At 47.1% G+C, this 16737-nt stretch overlaps 1 protein-coding gene across 1 annotated transcript in view; it reads left to right on the top strand.

Moving 5' to 3' along the window:
• Positions 1–16737, top strand: part of LOC119566266 — a 1129280-nt gene that overhangs the window by 980482 nt on the left and 132061 nt on the right. The window contains exons 6-9 of the mRNA XM_043548405.1: positions 12415–12498; positions 13883–13948; positions 14795–14878; positions 15682–15744. Coding sequence (XP_043404340.1) covers positions 12415–12498; positions 13883–13948; positions 14795–14878; positions 15682–15744 — 297 coding nt within the window. The remainder of the gene's footprint in view (positions 1–12414; positions 12499–13882; positions 13949–14794; positions 14879–15681; positions 15745–16737) is intronic.

The following is a 16737-nucleotide window of genomic DNA, read 5'->3' as shown; positions in this document are numbered from 1 at the left end:
CAGAATTGATGACATGCTGGACACTTGAGGCAGGAAAAAGTACCTGAGCACCTTGGATTTAACAAAGTATCCGGTTCTGGCTCCAGGCAGTAAGACCTGGTGGTTGGAGCAGTGATGGAAGCCGGACGTAAGATTGGGATCTGGCCAAGGGCAGCTCTGAAACTGTGGTTCGGGGACAGCCCCAGGTTGTCTCCCATATCATCCTTCCTCTCTCTGTGTCCCAACTCATCACCCCAGCATTGGGGATCTCCCCTATAACCGTCCCACTGACCATTCCCTAACCTAGCCCCTGGGGACCCCTCGCACACTGATCACTATGGCAGGACTGGCTTTCATGACTCCCAGCTGGGGAAGACGTGGGTTGTAGTGAACCTGTTGGGAGCTCACACCCCTCGTACGAATCACATTACTAATACATTCTGGGATGTATTATCAGGAGTGTTGTAAGCAAGAGATGAGAAATCTTCCGCTCTACTCTGCGCTGATTAGGCCTCAACTGGAGTATTGTGTCCAGTTCTGGGTGCCACATTTCAGGAAAGATGTGGCCAAACTGGAGAAAGTCCAGAGAAAAGTAACAAAAATGATTAAAGCTCTAGAAAACATGACCTATGAGGGAAGATTGAAAGAATTGGGTTTGTTTAGTCTGGAAAAGAAAAGACTAAGAGGGAACATGATAACAGTTTTCAAGTACCTAAAAGGTTGTTACATGGAGGAGAAAAAAATCCTTAACCTCTGATGATAGGATAAGAAGCAATGGGCTTAAATTGCAGCAAGGGAGGTTTAGGTTGGACATTAGGAAAACTTTCTAACTGTCAGGGTGGTTAAGCACTGGAATAAATTGCCTAGGGAGGTTGTGGAATCTCTATCATTGCAGATTTTTAAGAGCAGGTTGGACAGACACCTGTCAGGGATGGTCTAGATCAGGGGTCTCAAACTCAAATTACCACAAGGGCCACATGAGGTACATTGGCCCGAGGGCTGCATCACTGACACTCTCCCCCTCGCTGCCCCTGGCTCCATCCCCACTCCACCCCTTCCATGAGGCCCCACCCCTGCCCTGTTTCTTCCCACCCCTTCCCTGCCCCCATTCAAATCCCTTCCCCGAAATTTATTTAAAGTTGAGGGACCGATAGGAAGTTGAAAAAGCAGAAAAGCTTGTCTTCTTCCAATCTTTGAATAAAAATGGTTTGAGAAAATCAGATCTACTCGTTCCAAAATCTTGAAGGATGTGGTGACCAGAAACATCAATTCCTAACTACAGATAATACTGCCTTTGTTTAATAGATCAGGTAATTTTACACTCAAAACCCCAGGCTTTGATATACTTAGATATTTTTTCTTATGTACCCAGCATTTGGGTGGGTGCTGCTACCACCCAAATGCAAACCCCCTTGGAACCCAGGAAGGCACACTTGGGAATTCCTTCTTGTGGGATACTTTCAAGCCCTTTCCCCCATGCCCCACCCCGTCCCGGGGAAGAGCTGAGAAAGGAAAACAAAGAAATCAGCTGTTGCCACCAGCTAACTAAAAAACATATGCACAAACCTGTTAGGACACACAAATTTAAATCCTGTTCTTAAAGGTAAATTTTATTAAAAACAAAAAGAAATACATTTGAAAACTCAGGTTATTGCTAAATTTTAAAAGAGCAATTCCAAAGATTAAGCACCCAAAATAGCTTTCTTGGGGGTTCAGCTTAAAGGGTACAAGCAAACAAAAGCATCTGGGGTTAGCACAGAGGAGTCCACAAGCCATAAGAAATAAACCTAATTGAGTCTTTCTAAACATTCCTGATCTACTTACATATCTGGGTTATTAAATAAGTAGTTCTTGATATGATCTGATGATTTTCATATCTGGCCTTCAGCTTCTCACAGCGTAACTGCTCCCTGTTCCCCTCTTTCTCGGAGAACAACAACCCCCAAGGGAAAGGTTGTTTTTTTCCCCCAGTTTTAAAAAGTTCTAGCCTTCCCATTGTCTCTTTTGGTCAGGTGCCCACTCCCTTTCCTTTACCTGGGGACTTTTTTTTTACCCTTTACGGGTAAAGCAAGTAGAGAACAGCTACCAAGAGGGATTTTATAGTTAAGGGGCTGGCTGGGTGTCCATCAAAGGGAGCTCCCCCCCCCCCGTTCATTTATCACAACATGTTTTAATTGTTACCAACCAATGAGAACCAACCTTTCTTTAGGGGGGAAAAAAAAAGAAAGTAGAAAGGCAAAGCAAGGTTAAAATTAGTTATTTAATTCATGATTAAAATTGGTGATTTAAATAGCTTTGATTTAAATCATTCCACTCTGGTCTCGGGAGGTAGAAGGGGGGTGTTTTAGAGAAGGTGAGGGGCAGGGGAGGTGTCAGAGGCGGGAGGAGCGGATGGAGAGTGTGTGTGGAGAAAGAGGTAGCGGTGAGGGGGGCCTGACTGTGGAGGGGGTGAGGGGTAGGGGAGCGTGTGTGTGTGTGTGTGTAAGAGGTGATGGGGAGGAGACTGTGTGATGGATGAGGGTGATGGAAATGGGAATTTTGTTATATTTTTATGAACTATCTGTATGAGTCTATGCCAGTCCTCTTGACATCACTCCTTGTTGTGGAAAAGAATTGATTTTCTCCCTGGGATACGGGACACAAACATTCCTAGAAGCACGGCATGTGGCGATTGGGACATCATGGTGGTGTTGGCCCAGGTTCATGCCGTAGAACACTGATTCTGGGCCTGGGAAACAAGCACAGACTGGTGGGACCACATAGTGCTGCAGGTATGGGATGATTCCAGTCCCTCTGAGTCCCAAGAGTGAATGGCCAGTACGTAAACAGCAAGGGGTACTTCTCAATGGTGCTGCAAGCACTGGTGGATCACAAGGGACGTTTCACCAACATCAATGTGAGATGTCCGGGAAAGGTGCATGACGCTCGCGTCTTCAGGAACTCTGGTCTGTTTCAACATCTCCAGGAAGGGACTTACTTCCCAGACCAGAAAATTACTGTTGGGGATGTTGAAATGCCTATAGTTATCCTCGGGCACCCAGCCTACCCCTTAATGCCATGGCTCATGACGCTGTACACAGGCACCCTGGATAGTAGTAAGGAGCATAGAATCATAGAATATCAGGTAGTTGAAAGCAGGTATCAAATCTCCCCTCATTCTTCTCTTCTGTAGACTAAACAATCCCAGCTCCCTCAGCCTCTCCTCATAAGTCATGTGTTCTAGACACCTAATCATTTTTGTTGCCCTTCGCTGGACTCTCTCCAATTTATCCACATCCTCCTTGTAGTGTGGGGCCCAAAACTGGACACAGTACTCCAGATGAGGCCTCACCAATGTCGAATAGAGGGGAAAGATCACGTCCCTCGATCTGCTCGCTATGCCCCTATTTATACATCCCAAAATGCCATTGGCAACAAGGGCACACTGCTGACTCATATCCAGCTTGTCGTCCACTGTCACCCCTAGGTCCTTTTCCGCAGAACTGCTGCCTAGCCATTCGGTCCCTAGTCTGTAGCAGTGCATTGGATTCTTCCGTCCTAAGTGCAGGACCCTGCACTTATCCTTATTGAACCTCATCAGATTTCTTTTGGCCCAATCCTCCAATTTGTCTAGGTCCTTCTGTATCCTATCCCTCCCCTCCAGCGTATCTACCACTCCTCCCAGTTTAGTATCATCCGCAAATTTGCTGAGAGTGCAATCCACACCATCCTACAGATCATTTATGAAGATATTGAACAAAACCGACCCCTGGGGCACTCCACTTGACACCGGCTGCCAACTAGACATGGAGCCATTGATCACTACCCGTTGAGCCCGACAATCTAGCCAACTTTCTACCCACCTTATAGTGCATTCATCCAGCCCATACTTCCTTAACTTGGTGACAAGAATACTGTGGGAGACCGTGTCAAAAGCTTTGCTAAAGTCAAGAAACAATACATCCACTGCTTTCCCTTCATCCACAGAACCAGTAATCTCATCATAAAAGGCGATTAGATTAGTCAGGCATGACCTTCCCTTGGTGAATCCATGCTGGCTGTTCCTGATCACTTTCCTCTCATGCAAGTGCTTCAGGATTGATTCTTTGAGGACCTGCTCCATGATTTTTCCAGGGACTGAGGTGAGGCTGACTGGCCTGTAGTTCCCAGGATCCTCCTTCTTCCCTTTTTTAAAGATTGGCACTACATTAGCCTTTTTCCAGTCATCTGGGACTTCCCCCATTCGCCACGAGTTTTCAAAGATAATGGCCAATGGCTCTGCAATCACAGCCGCCAATTCCTTCAGCACTCTCAGATGCAACTCGTCCGGCCCCATGGACTTGTGCACATCCAGCTTTTCTAAAAAGTCCCTAACCACCTCTATCTCCACAGAGGGCTGGCCATCTCTTCCCCATTTTGTGATGCCCAGCGCAGCAGTCTGGGAGCTGACCTTGTTAGTGAAGACAGAGGCAAAAAAAGCATTGAGTACATTAGCTTTTTCCACATCCTCTGTCACTAGGTTGCCTCCCTCATTCATTAAGGGGCCCACACTTTCCTTGGCTTTCTTCTTGTTGCCAACATACCTGAAGAAACCCTTCTTGTTACTCTTGACATCTCTTGCTAGCTGCAGCTCCAGGTGCGATTTGGCCCTCCTGATATCATTCCTACATGCCCGAGCAATATTTTTATACTCTTCCCTGGTCATATGTCCAACCTTCCACTTCTTGTAAGCTTCTTTTTTATGTTTAAGATCCGCTAGGATTTCACCATTAAGCCAAGCTGGTCGCCTGCCATATTTACTATTCTTTCGACTCATCGGTATGGTTTGTCCCTGTAACCTCAACAGGGATTCCTTGAAATACAGCCAGCTCTCCTGGACTCCTTTCCCCTTCATGTTAGTCCCCCAGGGGATCCTACCCATCCGTTCCCTGAGGGAGTCGAAGTCTGCTTTCCTGAAGTCCAGGGTCCGTATCCTGCTGCTTACCTTTCAGGATCCTGACACAGGGAAGAACTCAACCAACTCATGGTCACTGCCTCCCAGATTCCCATCCACTTTTGCTTCCCCCACTAATTCTACCCGGTTTGTGAGCAGCAGGTCAAGAAAAGCGCCCCCCCTAGTTGGCTCCTCTAGCACTTGCACCAGGAAATTGTCCCCTACGCTTTCCAAAAACTCCCTGGATTGTCTATGCACCAATGTATTGCTCTCCCAGCAGATATCAGGAAAATTAAAGTCACCCATGAGAATCAGGGCGTGCGGTTCAACTATAGGCTGAGTAAGTGCAGAATGGTGGTAGCGTGTGCATTTGGATGTTTGAAAGCTCGCTGGTGCTGTTTGCTGACTAGGTTAGATCTCAGCAAAACCAATATTCCAACTGTAATTGCTGCTTGCTATGTGCTCCACAATATGTGTGAGACGTTTGTGGCGGGGTGGGAGGTTGAGGCAAATCACCTGGTGGCCAATTTCACACAGCTAGACACCAGTGCAATTAGAAGAGCACAGCAGGGCACTATGCACATCAGAGAACCAGTTTCATGACTGGCCAGGCTATGGTGTGACAGTTGTGTTTGTTTCTCCTTGATGTTACCTGCCTCCTATATATATATTATAGGAAATAAAGTCACGATTGTTTCAAAACCGTTCTTTATTAGTTGATTAATAACACAGGGAGATAAATCACAAGGTGGCCGGGGGGGGGGGGGGGGTGTAGGAGGTCGGGAACGATTGGGGGGTGGGGGAGGAGGGAAGGACAAGCCCACAATACATATCAAAATTTCAGATATGCCAGTCTTCTACTGCTTGGGCAATCCTCTGGGGTGGAGTGGGTGGGTCCCCAGAGCCTCCCCCCACCATATTTTTGGTCATCGGGGTGAAGAGGCTATGGAACTTGGGGAGGAGGGAGGGCGGTTATACAGGGGCTGCAGCGGGGGTCTGTGCTCTTGCTGTCTTTCCCACATAAGATCCAGCAGACAGCAGAGCATGTCAGTTTGCTTCCCCATCAGTTTGAGCATGGCATCCTGCCTGCTCTCATCACACTCCTGCCTCCTCTCATCGTGCGCCTCCCTCCTCTCCGTGTGTTCATTGAATGCTTTACGGGACTCCACCATTGTTTGCCTCCACTCATTCAGCTGGGCACTATCAGTGCGGAAGGACTGCATAAGCTCGGCAAACATGTCATCCCGAGTGCGTTTTTTCCGCCTTCTAATCTGGGCCAGCCTCTGGGACAGAGTTGATAGGGGACGTGTTGAAACATTTGCGCCTGCGGGAGGAGAAAAAGGGAGGGTAGAATTTTAAAAGATACATTTTAGAGAACAAAGGGGAGACTCTTTCTCAGTGAAACAAGCAATTCATAGTACACAGCACATGTTCTTTCTGTACAAGGTTGCATTTTGCCTTTTATATTGAGTGCCTGCCAGTTTGGTGTGACTAAGGCATCACACGTGGCTGGGCAACAGAATTCAGCTTGCAGTCAGCCATGGTAAGCCCTAGGGGCACGCGGGATTCTGCTTCTTCCGCATTCATTTCAATGCTTTCGAACTGCAGCGCCCCCCTTTTCCATACAAAGCAATGCCTGGTGGGTTGGCCATTTAGAAGGAGGGCCTGCAGTCTCTCTGGGATGATCGCTTCACACACACACCCCCACGCCCTTTAAGCCAAACGCCAACACCCCAGCGTGAACAGATTTCCTCCCCCACACCCCCGCGTGGTTCCAATCAGGGATGAGCCCTTTAAACCAAATGAGAACAGCCCAGCATGGATGGGTTTCCCCCATCCCCACCATGTGGCTCTGATCAGGGCTCAGCCAAACACGAACAGCCCAGCGTGAATGGACACCTCTGATTGTCCCCTTAAACAAATTCCCCTATTTCAACCAGGTGCCCATGAATGATACCACTCTTGTGAGGCTAACACAGAGAGATAAAGAATGAATGTTGCTTGAATGCGCTCAAAACCCAGGAGCTTTCGCTGCCATACTCTGTGGAGCTATGATTCCAGACTACTTGCTACTGGCCTCTTGGGGTAAAGTGTCCTACCATGGAGGACAGAATAAGGCAGCCCTACCCAGAAACCTATTGCAAAGACTTTCAGAGTACCTCCAGTTGAGCTTCATGGAGATGTCCCTGGAGGATTCCTGCTCCATCCCCAGACATGTTAACAGACTTTTCCAGTAGCTGCACTGGACACGAATGCATCCCAAGTCTTCAAGGCAAATGAAACATTAAACACACTTTGTTTTAAACCCTGTTTCGTATTTACATAAGTACACTCACCAGAAGTGCCTTCTCCGGGGTCATGGTCCAGGAGCTCGCCTTGGGAGGGGGTGGAGGGTATTGGCTCCAGGGTGACCAACAGTTCCTGGCTGCCGGGGAGAACAGATTCACCACTTGCCGCTAGTGCACTGTCCTCCTCCTCCTCTTCTTCCTCCTCCCAAAAATCATCCTCCCCTCTCCGTGCGACTCCTCTCTTGCAGGTGACTACAGACAGTGGTGGGGTAGTGGTGGCGTCCCGCCCCCCCCAGAATTGCATGTAGCTCATTGTAGAAGCGGCATGTATGGGGCTGTGACCTGGAGCACCCGTTTGCCTCCTTAGTTTTTTGGTAGGCTTGCCTGAGCTCCTTGATTTTCACACGGCACTGCTGCATGTCCCTGGAGTAGCCTCTTTCCGTCATGCCCCTGGAGATTTTGGCGTATATGTTTGCATTCCTTTTTTTTTTCTTTTTTGAACGGAGTTCTGCCTGAACAGATTTTTCTCCCCACACAGCAATGAGATCCAGTACTTCCCGTTCGGTCCATGCTGGAGCTCGTTTGCGAATCTGCATGGTTGCCTGTGATGGTAGACTCTGCGTGGTTGCCTGTGCTGATGAGCTCACCACGCTGACCAAAGAGGAAATGAAATTCAAAAGTTCCCGGGGATTTTACTGCCTACCTGGCTAGTGCATCTGAGTTGAAAGTGTTGTCCAGAGCGGTCACAATGGAGCATTCTGGGATAGGTCCCGGAGGCCAATACTGTCGAATTGCATCCACAGTATCTCAAATCTGGAACAGCGATGTCAATTTTAGCTCTACTCCCCTTGCCGAGGTGGAATACAGAAACCGGATTTAAGAGCCTTTTAAGTTGACAAAACCGGGTTGGTTGTGTGGACGGATTTAGTTTTAATTTGATATAATGTGGCTAATTCCGATACAATCGCGTACTGTAGACCAGGCCTGAGAGGTGATAACTAAGTCAACAGAAAGATTCTTCCATCGACCTAGCCACGTCCATGCTGCAGGTTAGGTCACCCTAACTACAGCTCAGCAATTTTTCATAGCCCTGAGCGATGTAGCTATGTCAAACTAATTTTTAAGGTTAGACCAGGCCTCTCTTTCATCTCTACATCCATAAACTTGTTCAGTTTTACCTTTAGGTCTTATAGTTTCCTATCTGGATGTTATTCCCTTTATTCTAATTCTTGCAGTTTCTCCTTTTGAGATTTGACTGAGATTTAAATCAATTTCTGTTTGGAATAGGACCAATTTCTTATTCTTAACATAAAGGACTGGATCATTATTCAGATTATTGATATATTTTCCTAGCCAGATATTCCTTTCTTAGCACAGACATCTCTAAAGCCTGGATTATCCATATATTTTTTTGTATTACAACACTTAAGTTTTTCCTTCATGTTTCTTTTAGGCTCCAAAGAAATTGCAGAGGAAAATGATTTTAAAAATAGGAGTGCCCAGCAGCCGGGGGGAGGAGGGGAGTGTGGAGGGCCAGCAGAGCTGGAGCAGGGGAGAGGATCGCCAGTGCAGAAGAAGGAGAGGGAATATCAAGGGAATGAGGACCCAGCAGAGGGAGAGATATACAGCTGTGGAAGTAAATGCCTAGCAGCAGGAAATGGGGGGCTACCACCAGGAAGGTAATTCATTAATTAAACATCTAATTTATTTTTTCCCAGATGATCCTAAAAATAATAGCAGAGGACGCTGCGGGAGGGAACATTTTGTTTTAACATGAGCAGCAAATATTTGTGGGAGTGGTAACTAGGAGCAGTGTAGTTACAGAAGATTAGATTTATTCTACACAGCAGGGGGAGGCAATCTATGGCACGCATGCCAAAGGCGACACGCGAGCGGATTTTCAGTGGCATTCACACTGCCTGGGTCCTGGCCACCGGTCTGGGGGGCTCTGCATTTTAATTTAATTTTAAATTAAGCTTCTTAAAAGTTTTAAAAACCTTATTTACTTTACATACAACAATAGTTTCGTTATATATTATAGACTTACAGAAAGAGATCTTCTAAAAACGTTAAAATGTATGACTGGCATGCGAAACCTTAAATTAGAGTGACTAAATGAAGACTCGGCACACCACTTCTGAAAGGTTGCTGACCCCTGCTATACAAGTACAGCATGGTCGTTGGCTGTGTAAGCACTACTTTACCATGCCTGAGAAATTGTGCTTTAATTGTGAACCAAGAACCTTCCTTCAAACTAAGTGTAGTTCAGTGTCAGGGAGAATTTAATCTTTGTCCTTTTCTGCTGAGACTGTTGATTGGGGTGGGTGATAAGTAGGGCTGTCAATTAATCACAATTAATTCAAGTGATTAACCCAAAACAAATTCAATTACAACACGGAATAGAGTGTACACTGTTCACTTTATATTTTTTATTACAAATATTTGCTGTGTAAAAAAGATAAACAAAAAGAATAGTGTTTTTCAACTCACCTCATACAAATACTGTAGTGCAATCTCATTATCGTGAAATTGCAACTTACAAATGTAGATTAATTTTTTTACATTACTGCACTCAAAAACAAAACAATGTAAAACTTTAAAGTAGCGCCTACAAGTCCACTCAGTCCTGTTTCTTGTTCAGCCAATCGCTCAGACAAACAAGTTTGTTTACATTTACGGGAGATAATGCTGCTCGCTTCTTGTTTACAATGTCACCTGAAAGTGAGAACAGGCATTCGCATGGCATTGTTGTAGCCAGCGTTGCAAGGTATTTACATGACAGATATGCTAAACATTCATATGCCCCTTCATGTTTCAACTTGTGGAATGAACTGTCTTTTATCTTTTTGCAGTGCAAATAATTGTAATAAAAAGTAATAAAAGGGAGCATGCTACACTTTGCATTCTGCATTGTAATTGAAATCAATATATTTGAAAATGTAGAAGAACATCTGTCAAGGTTCCTTCCCCACTCTGAACTCTAGGGTACAGATGTGGGAACCTGCATGAAAACCTCCTAAGCTTACTTTTACAAGCTTAGGTTAAAACTTCCCCAAGGTACAAACTATTTTACCTTTTGCCCTTGGACTTTATCACTGCCACCACCAAACGTCTAACCGGTATTATTAGGAAAGAGTCCGTTTGGAAACGTCTTTCCCCCCAAAATCCTCCCAAACATTACACCCCTCTTTCCTGGGGAAGGCTTGATAAAAATCCCAGTCCCAAGAGAGCAGTCACTTACCGCAGGTCAATTTATACCTTAGATCACACCAAAGACAACACATGTAGCCAATGCTGTAGTAAACTAAGGATTTATTAACGTAAAATAAAAAAGAAAGTTATTTGCAAGGTTAAAGCAGGTAAATACACACACACACAAATGTGTTACCATCTTCAGTTTTAAATGATGATAGAGCTGCTGACAGCTCTTTATGTCCTTTAGGGCTAAACCAGGTTAATCCTGGGGACCTTTTTGCCTATTCTTAGTAATTCTTGCCCTTTCAGAGTCCAAGTCACAAAAAGGTAGGAATTTCTCCTTGACAGAGATTTTATTCCCATCCCCCTTGAGTTCAAACTGATGGGACAAGCATTTCTGCATGTCCCCTCTTTATGGGAGTGAGGGGACAATCAACAAAGGCTCTTGTCCCACAGTGGCCTGTCTGAGGCTTATGGCCTTCCTGTGTTGAGCAGGAGATAACCCCTCCTGGGGCAAAACATCATTTTACACTTGATGATGTTTCTTTCCTGACTGGGTTTAGAGTTTCTAAGCAAACATTTTTACAGTTCTAGAACAAACACTTAAATATTACCCTATGGCATGGAAAAAGGCAATAGGGAGAGATTAATGCCTGGAGCAATTTACAAGCATTTCATAGTGTCCAAACACTCTATTATTACAAGTTTAACACCTATCTTAAGAATACTAAAACAGAGGAGAGCCAGACTGCTTCCCAGCTATGCATTTGTTGGTGTTCACTGAGGCTTAGGGACCTTCACATGAGCTGGCACCTGGTCTGCCAGCATCACAGAGCTCTCTCAGCTCCCAGAGTAAGGGGAAATAGAGAGCTGGGATGGGTTATCCCCAGCCATTCCCTGCCCCAGTGTCCCATCCCCGGCCTTCGCCTCAGAGCTCGCACCAGGCCTAAGTAGGGCCCTACCAATTTCAAAGCCACGAAAAACACGCCACGGACTGTAAAATTAGCCCTGCCCTGTGAAATGTGATCTCTGGGCTCTGGGTGCTGAAGCTCTGGGGCTTCTGTTCCCTCCCCACCCCTGTGTCTCTTCCCCACGGTCTGGGCACCCGTGCTCAGGGCTGCTGCCCCCCATCCCCCACAAATGTATTTATTTTGACGTTTCATTGTGATTTGCAGCAGAAACTAATTTTAAAATGTTGAGATTTCCTGGGGAATAAAAATTCTGTTCTGCAAACAGGTCTCCTTGACACCATAGATCACCCCTTCTTCTGGCTGCACTGATGCCTAGGTGCCAATTTGTTGTCTCTGCCAGCTGAGTTATTACCACTCTGGTCCTTCTTCGAGACTAGATACTAATTATTACAACTGTAGGTATTGCCAGTCAGCTCTTGGCACCTCATCTTCAGTTGAAAAGAGAGGGTGCTACTGGCAGGGGGCGCTGCGTGAGTGACCTGAGCTCTGGAACAAGTCCGTCCCTCCGACCCCCTCCCGTCCTTGTTCTGAATCAGTCTAGATGTTGACCCTGAGGGCGCATGGTTACCGGTATCTCTTTGCGAAGACTTTTGGGAAGGAGGCGGCTGGGTGGGGTGAGAGCGGTGGTTCTCAGTCTGCGGCCGGCAGGCCGCTTGCGACCCAATCGGCACACAGCTGCAGCCCATGTGACATCCTGAGGGTTATAAGCAGGGAGTGGCGGGAGGGGCGCCTGCCCCGGGCACGGAGCTGGCCGGAGGGGCCAAAAATGGGACAGCACAGGGTCAGGCCCAGCATCGCCCCCTTGGGCACGTTGCTCTTTGCTGAGGCGTCTGGAGAGGAGGAGGCTGGATGGGGTTAGAGATTGGGAAGATTTAGGGAGTCCGTGTTGGGGGCTGACCCTTGTTGAGAGGAGTTATATTTGTCAGCTGCTGGTTTTATTTGTTCTCTCTGTCACCCCAGTCAAAGGTGCACTGAGTTTGAAGACAAGCGCCTTTCTGTTCATGTTCTTATTCACGGGAATTAACAATAATAAATCATGGAATCTCACGGCTTTATCTCTGTTTTTCAGTCACGGGTTAATGAAACTGCCAGCAATGAAGCAGCAGAAATAATGGAGGGATTGAATATGTTTAAACGAATTTGCCAGAGTCAGGTTAGTGTGTGTCTATCATACCCCAAATTACACGGAAGTTGTACTGCCCCAGCTTCTCTCACTACCCGAGTGTGGTTCAGGGATGTGTGTCATCACTATGTGGTGATTTTTACAATGATTGGCTAATTCAGAAGGAATTTCAACCGTCATCATTCAGAAGACAGAACAACCAGCAATTACCCCACAGGGTACTACATAGTTGTCTACAAAGAAGGTGGAAAACATTCACCTGAGGCATCTGATTCTGGTCCTTCTTAGAGACTAGATACAAAATTATTACTACCAGGAGTCCTGCTATTCAAAAGAATACATATTACGTGTAATTCAGTAGTACCTAGCAGCCCCGGGCATGGACCAAGATCCCGTTATGCTAGGCACTGTGCAAACGTGGAAAATAAAGACCGTCCCTGCCCCCAAGAGCTCCCAAGTTCAGTGTAAGACAAGAGAGAAGAGATGCAGACAGACGGGGAGTACAAGGAACTAATGAGATAATATTGGTCTCCCAACACCCACCTGGAGGCCAGGGGGTAACCGCTGGTGAGTTCCCAAATTGGGATCCAGGTGGACAGTTAGCTGAAGGGGAAAGAAACGGTGACGTTTCTTACAGGAATTGTGGTTCTTTGAATTGTATTGTTCACATGGATCCCACAACCCACTCTCCTACTCCACTTCTACAGAGTTCTTCAGCTCTGGGATTCTGTATTGGTGAAGTAACTGAGGGATGGTTGGGTCTACCCTTCCGTTTATGCCCTCAGGCAGGGAGGGAGAGGGCATTCTGGGTGCAGGCGCAGCCCCAACGGACACAGTTGGCCAAAAGATCCAGACTTGAGCACACGCGGCACGTAAACACCAGACGTGGGATCCATATGTACAGTATGACTCGAAGAACCACAGTTTCTGTAAGGGAAGGAACCGTTCTTTTCAAGATTTCTGAATCCACCACACCTTTTGCAAAAAACCAACACATTCTGCGAATGTATTGATTCATTTATTTTGACTTTTCATTGTGATTTTCAGCAGACACTAATTTTAAAAGGCTGAGATTTCCTGGGGAATAAAAATTCTGTTCTTCAAGCAGGTTTTCTTGCCCCCATAGATCACCCCTTCTTCTGGCTGCACTGTCCCTGATGCCTAGGTGCCAATTTGTTGTCTCTGCCAGCCGAGTTATTACCACCTGCCGTAGCTTCACCGTTTCTCCTCTAAATCAAGGCAGCATGGGCCAGATTTTCAGGGGAGCTCAAACTCGTTAGGACCTGAGCTCTTTAGGAAATCTGGCCCTTAGCGTGGATATGGAGCACTGGAACACCTAGCCCTTAGCTCTTTTAGAAATCTGGCCCCATGTGTATAATTTTCTATTGGTGGCTTAAATTTTGTTTCCACTCAGGAAATACCGGAAGATGCGATCTTGAAGATGTCTGCAGAGGTGCTCTCCGCAATAACTGATCCACAGGTTAGTGTGAGTCTCTGTTAATCTGTGATGTGACAGGAGAATGAAAGACCTGTGAAAAGGGTGCGAAAGAGGCAGAATTGGGGAAGAGGCAACTGAGAGGGAAGAGGTAAACATCTCAGGGGAATGGAGCTCTCTGGTCCTTCTTCGAGACTAGATACTAATTATTACTACTGTAGGTATTGCCAGTCAGCTCTTGGCACCTCGTCTTCAGTTGAAAAGAGAGGGTGCTACTGGCAGGGGGCGCTGCGTGAGTGACCTGAGCTCTGGAACAAGTCCGTCCCTCCGACCCCCTCCCGTCCTTGTTCTGAATCAGTCTAGTTGTTGACCCTGAGGGCGCATGGTTACCGGTATCTCTTTGCGAAGACTTTTGGGAAGGAGGCGGCTGGGTGGGGTGAGAGCAGTGGTTCTCAGTCTGCGGCCGGCAGGCCGCTTGCGACCCAATCGGCACACGGCTGCAGCCCATGTGACATCCTGAGGGTTATAAGCAGGGAGTGGCGGGAGGGGCGCCTGCCCCGGGCACGGAGCCGGCCGGAGGGGCCAAAAATGGGACAGCACAGGGTCAGGCCCAGCATCGCCCCCTTGGGCACGTTGCTCTTTGCTGAGGCGTCTGGAGAGGAGGAGGCTGGATGGGGTTAGAGATTGGGAAGATTTAGGGAGTCCGTGTTGGGGGCTGACCCTTGTTGAGAGGAGTTATATTTGTCAGCTGCTGGTTTTATTTGTTCTCTCTGTCACCCCAGTCAAAGGTGCACTGAGTTTGAAGACAAGCGCCTTTCTGTTCATGTTCTTATTCACGGGAATTAACAATAATAAATCATGGAATCTCACGGCTTTATCTCTGTTTTTCAGTCACGGGTTAATGAAACTGCCAGCAATGAAGCAGCAGAAATAATGGAGGGATTGAATATGTTTAAACGAATTTGCCAGAGTCAGGTTAGTGTGTGTCTATCATACCCCAAATTACACGGAAGTTGTACTGCCCCAGCTTCTCTCACTACCCGAGTGTGGTTCAGGGATGTGTGTCATCACTATGTGGTGATTTTTATAATGATTGGCTAATTCAGAAGGAATTTCAACCGTCATCATTCAGAAGACAGAACAACCAGCAATTACCCCACAGGATACTACATAGTTGTCTACAAAGAAGGTGGAAAACATTCACCTGAGGCATCTGATTCTGGTCCTTCTTAGAGACTAGATACAAAATTATTACTACCAGGAGTCCTGCTATTCAAAAGAATACATATTACGTGTAATTCAGTAGTACCTAGCAGCCCCGGGCATGGACCAAGATCCCGTTATGCTAGGCACTGTGCAAAGGTAGAAAATAAAGACCGTCCCTGCCCCCAAGAGCTCCCAAGTTCAGTGTAAGACAAGAGAGAAGAGATGCAGACAGACGGGGAGTACAAGGAAATAATGAGATAATATTGGTCTCCCAACACCCACCTGGAGGCCAGGGGGTAACCGCTGGTGAGTTCCCAAATTGGGAAAAAAAACGGTGACATTTCTTACAGGAATTGTGGTTCTTTGAATTGTATTGTTCACATGGATCCCACAACCCACTCTCCTACTCCACTTCTACAGAGTTCTTCAGCTCTGGGATTCTGTATTGGTGAAGTAACTGAGGGATGGTTGGGTCTACCCTTCCGTTTATGCCCTCAGGTAGGGAGGGAAAGTGCATTCTGGGCCCATGTGTAGAATTTTCTATTGGTGGCTTAAATTTTGTTTCCACTCAGGAAATATCAGAAGATGAGATCTTGATGTCTGCAGAGGTGCTCTGCGCAATAACTGATCCACAGGTTAGTTTGAGTCCCTGTTAATGTGTGATGTGGCAAGAAAACAGAAGGCCTCTGAGAAGCGTGTGAAGGAGGCAGAATCAGGGAAGAGGCAAACATCTCAGGGAGTGGAGCTCTCTGTATCACCGTTCTCTGTGAGAACCACCGTGGCATGATCACTGAGTGTTATCTGTGGGGAAATGCACTCATTTCTCTTTTAGTACAGGGGGAATCTGAACTCAATTTAAAAAAAAATGATTCGGGGGGAAGCCGAGGTCCACAAAGCTATGTAGGTGCCCACATCCCAGTTTTAGATTTCCCATCTCACAGATGAGTGCGCTAATCACTGGGCTCTGTGATATCCTCCTGTTGGTCTCTCTCCATCTCTCTTGTTGAGGTGTTTCTACATGAACTGAATAATTAACATTAACTGGGCCAGACAAAAAGTGAGAATCACTCCAGAGCCCAGTGATTAGGGAACGCAGCTGAGCAGCTGGCTCACCCCTGTTCAAATCACTTTTCCCGTCAGGCAGAGGGGGGACTTAAACCTGGTGCAGAGGCTCTGACTTTCTGTTCTACCCATGCCCTGCCCCATGCCCACCTCCACTCCAGCCCTTCCCCCAAGGCCCCACCCCCACCTCTTTTCATCCCATTCTGCCCCATCTCCCGAGCTCCTCACCCTCTATCAGCCCCTTCCTGCCCCAGCTCCTCCCCTTTCCCCTACTGCTGAACAGCTGATGCGGGCGGGAAGCTCAGCGGGGCAGGGGGGAAGGGAAGTCGCTGATCGGCCGGGCCGCCAGTGGGTACTGTGAACCCACTATTTTTTCCTGTGGGTGCTCCAGCGCCAGAGCAACCATGGAGTCGGCACCTATGGCCAGGTGTCTCCCACACCCTGAGTGAGTATGTCAACCACCGGGCTAAAGGTTGTGCAGAAGGGCCTCCTTGTCCTGACATTGTTTTGTGCCGACTTAGGTGTGCTCAGAGCAGAAATACCGGATTGGTTCCAACGCACCAGAT

Source organism: Chelonia mydas, chromosome 6 (assembly GCF_015237465.2).
Source record: "Chelonia mydas isolate rCheMyd1 chromosome 6, rCheMyd1.pri.v2, whole genome shotgun sequence".
Taxonomy (NCBI): domain Eukaryota; kingdom Metazoa; phylum Chordata; order Testudines; family Cheloniidae; genus Chelonia; species Chelonia mydas.
The sequence above is the reverse complement of the archived record's forward strand: the minus strand, read 5'-3'. Positions and strand labels throughout refer to the sequence as shown.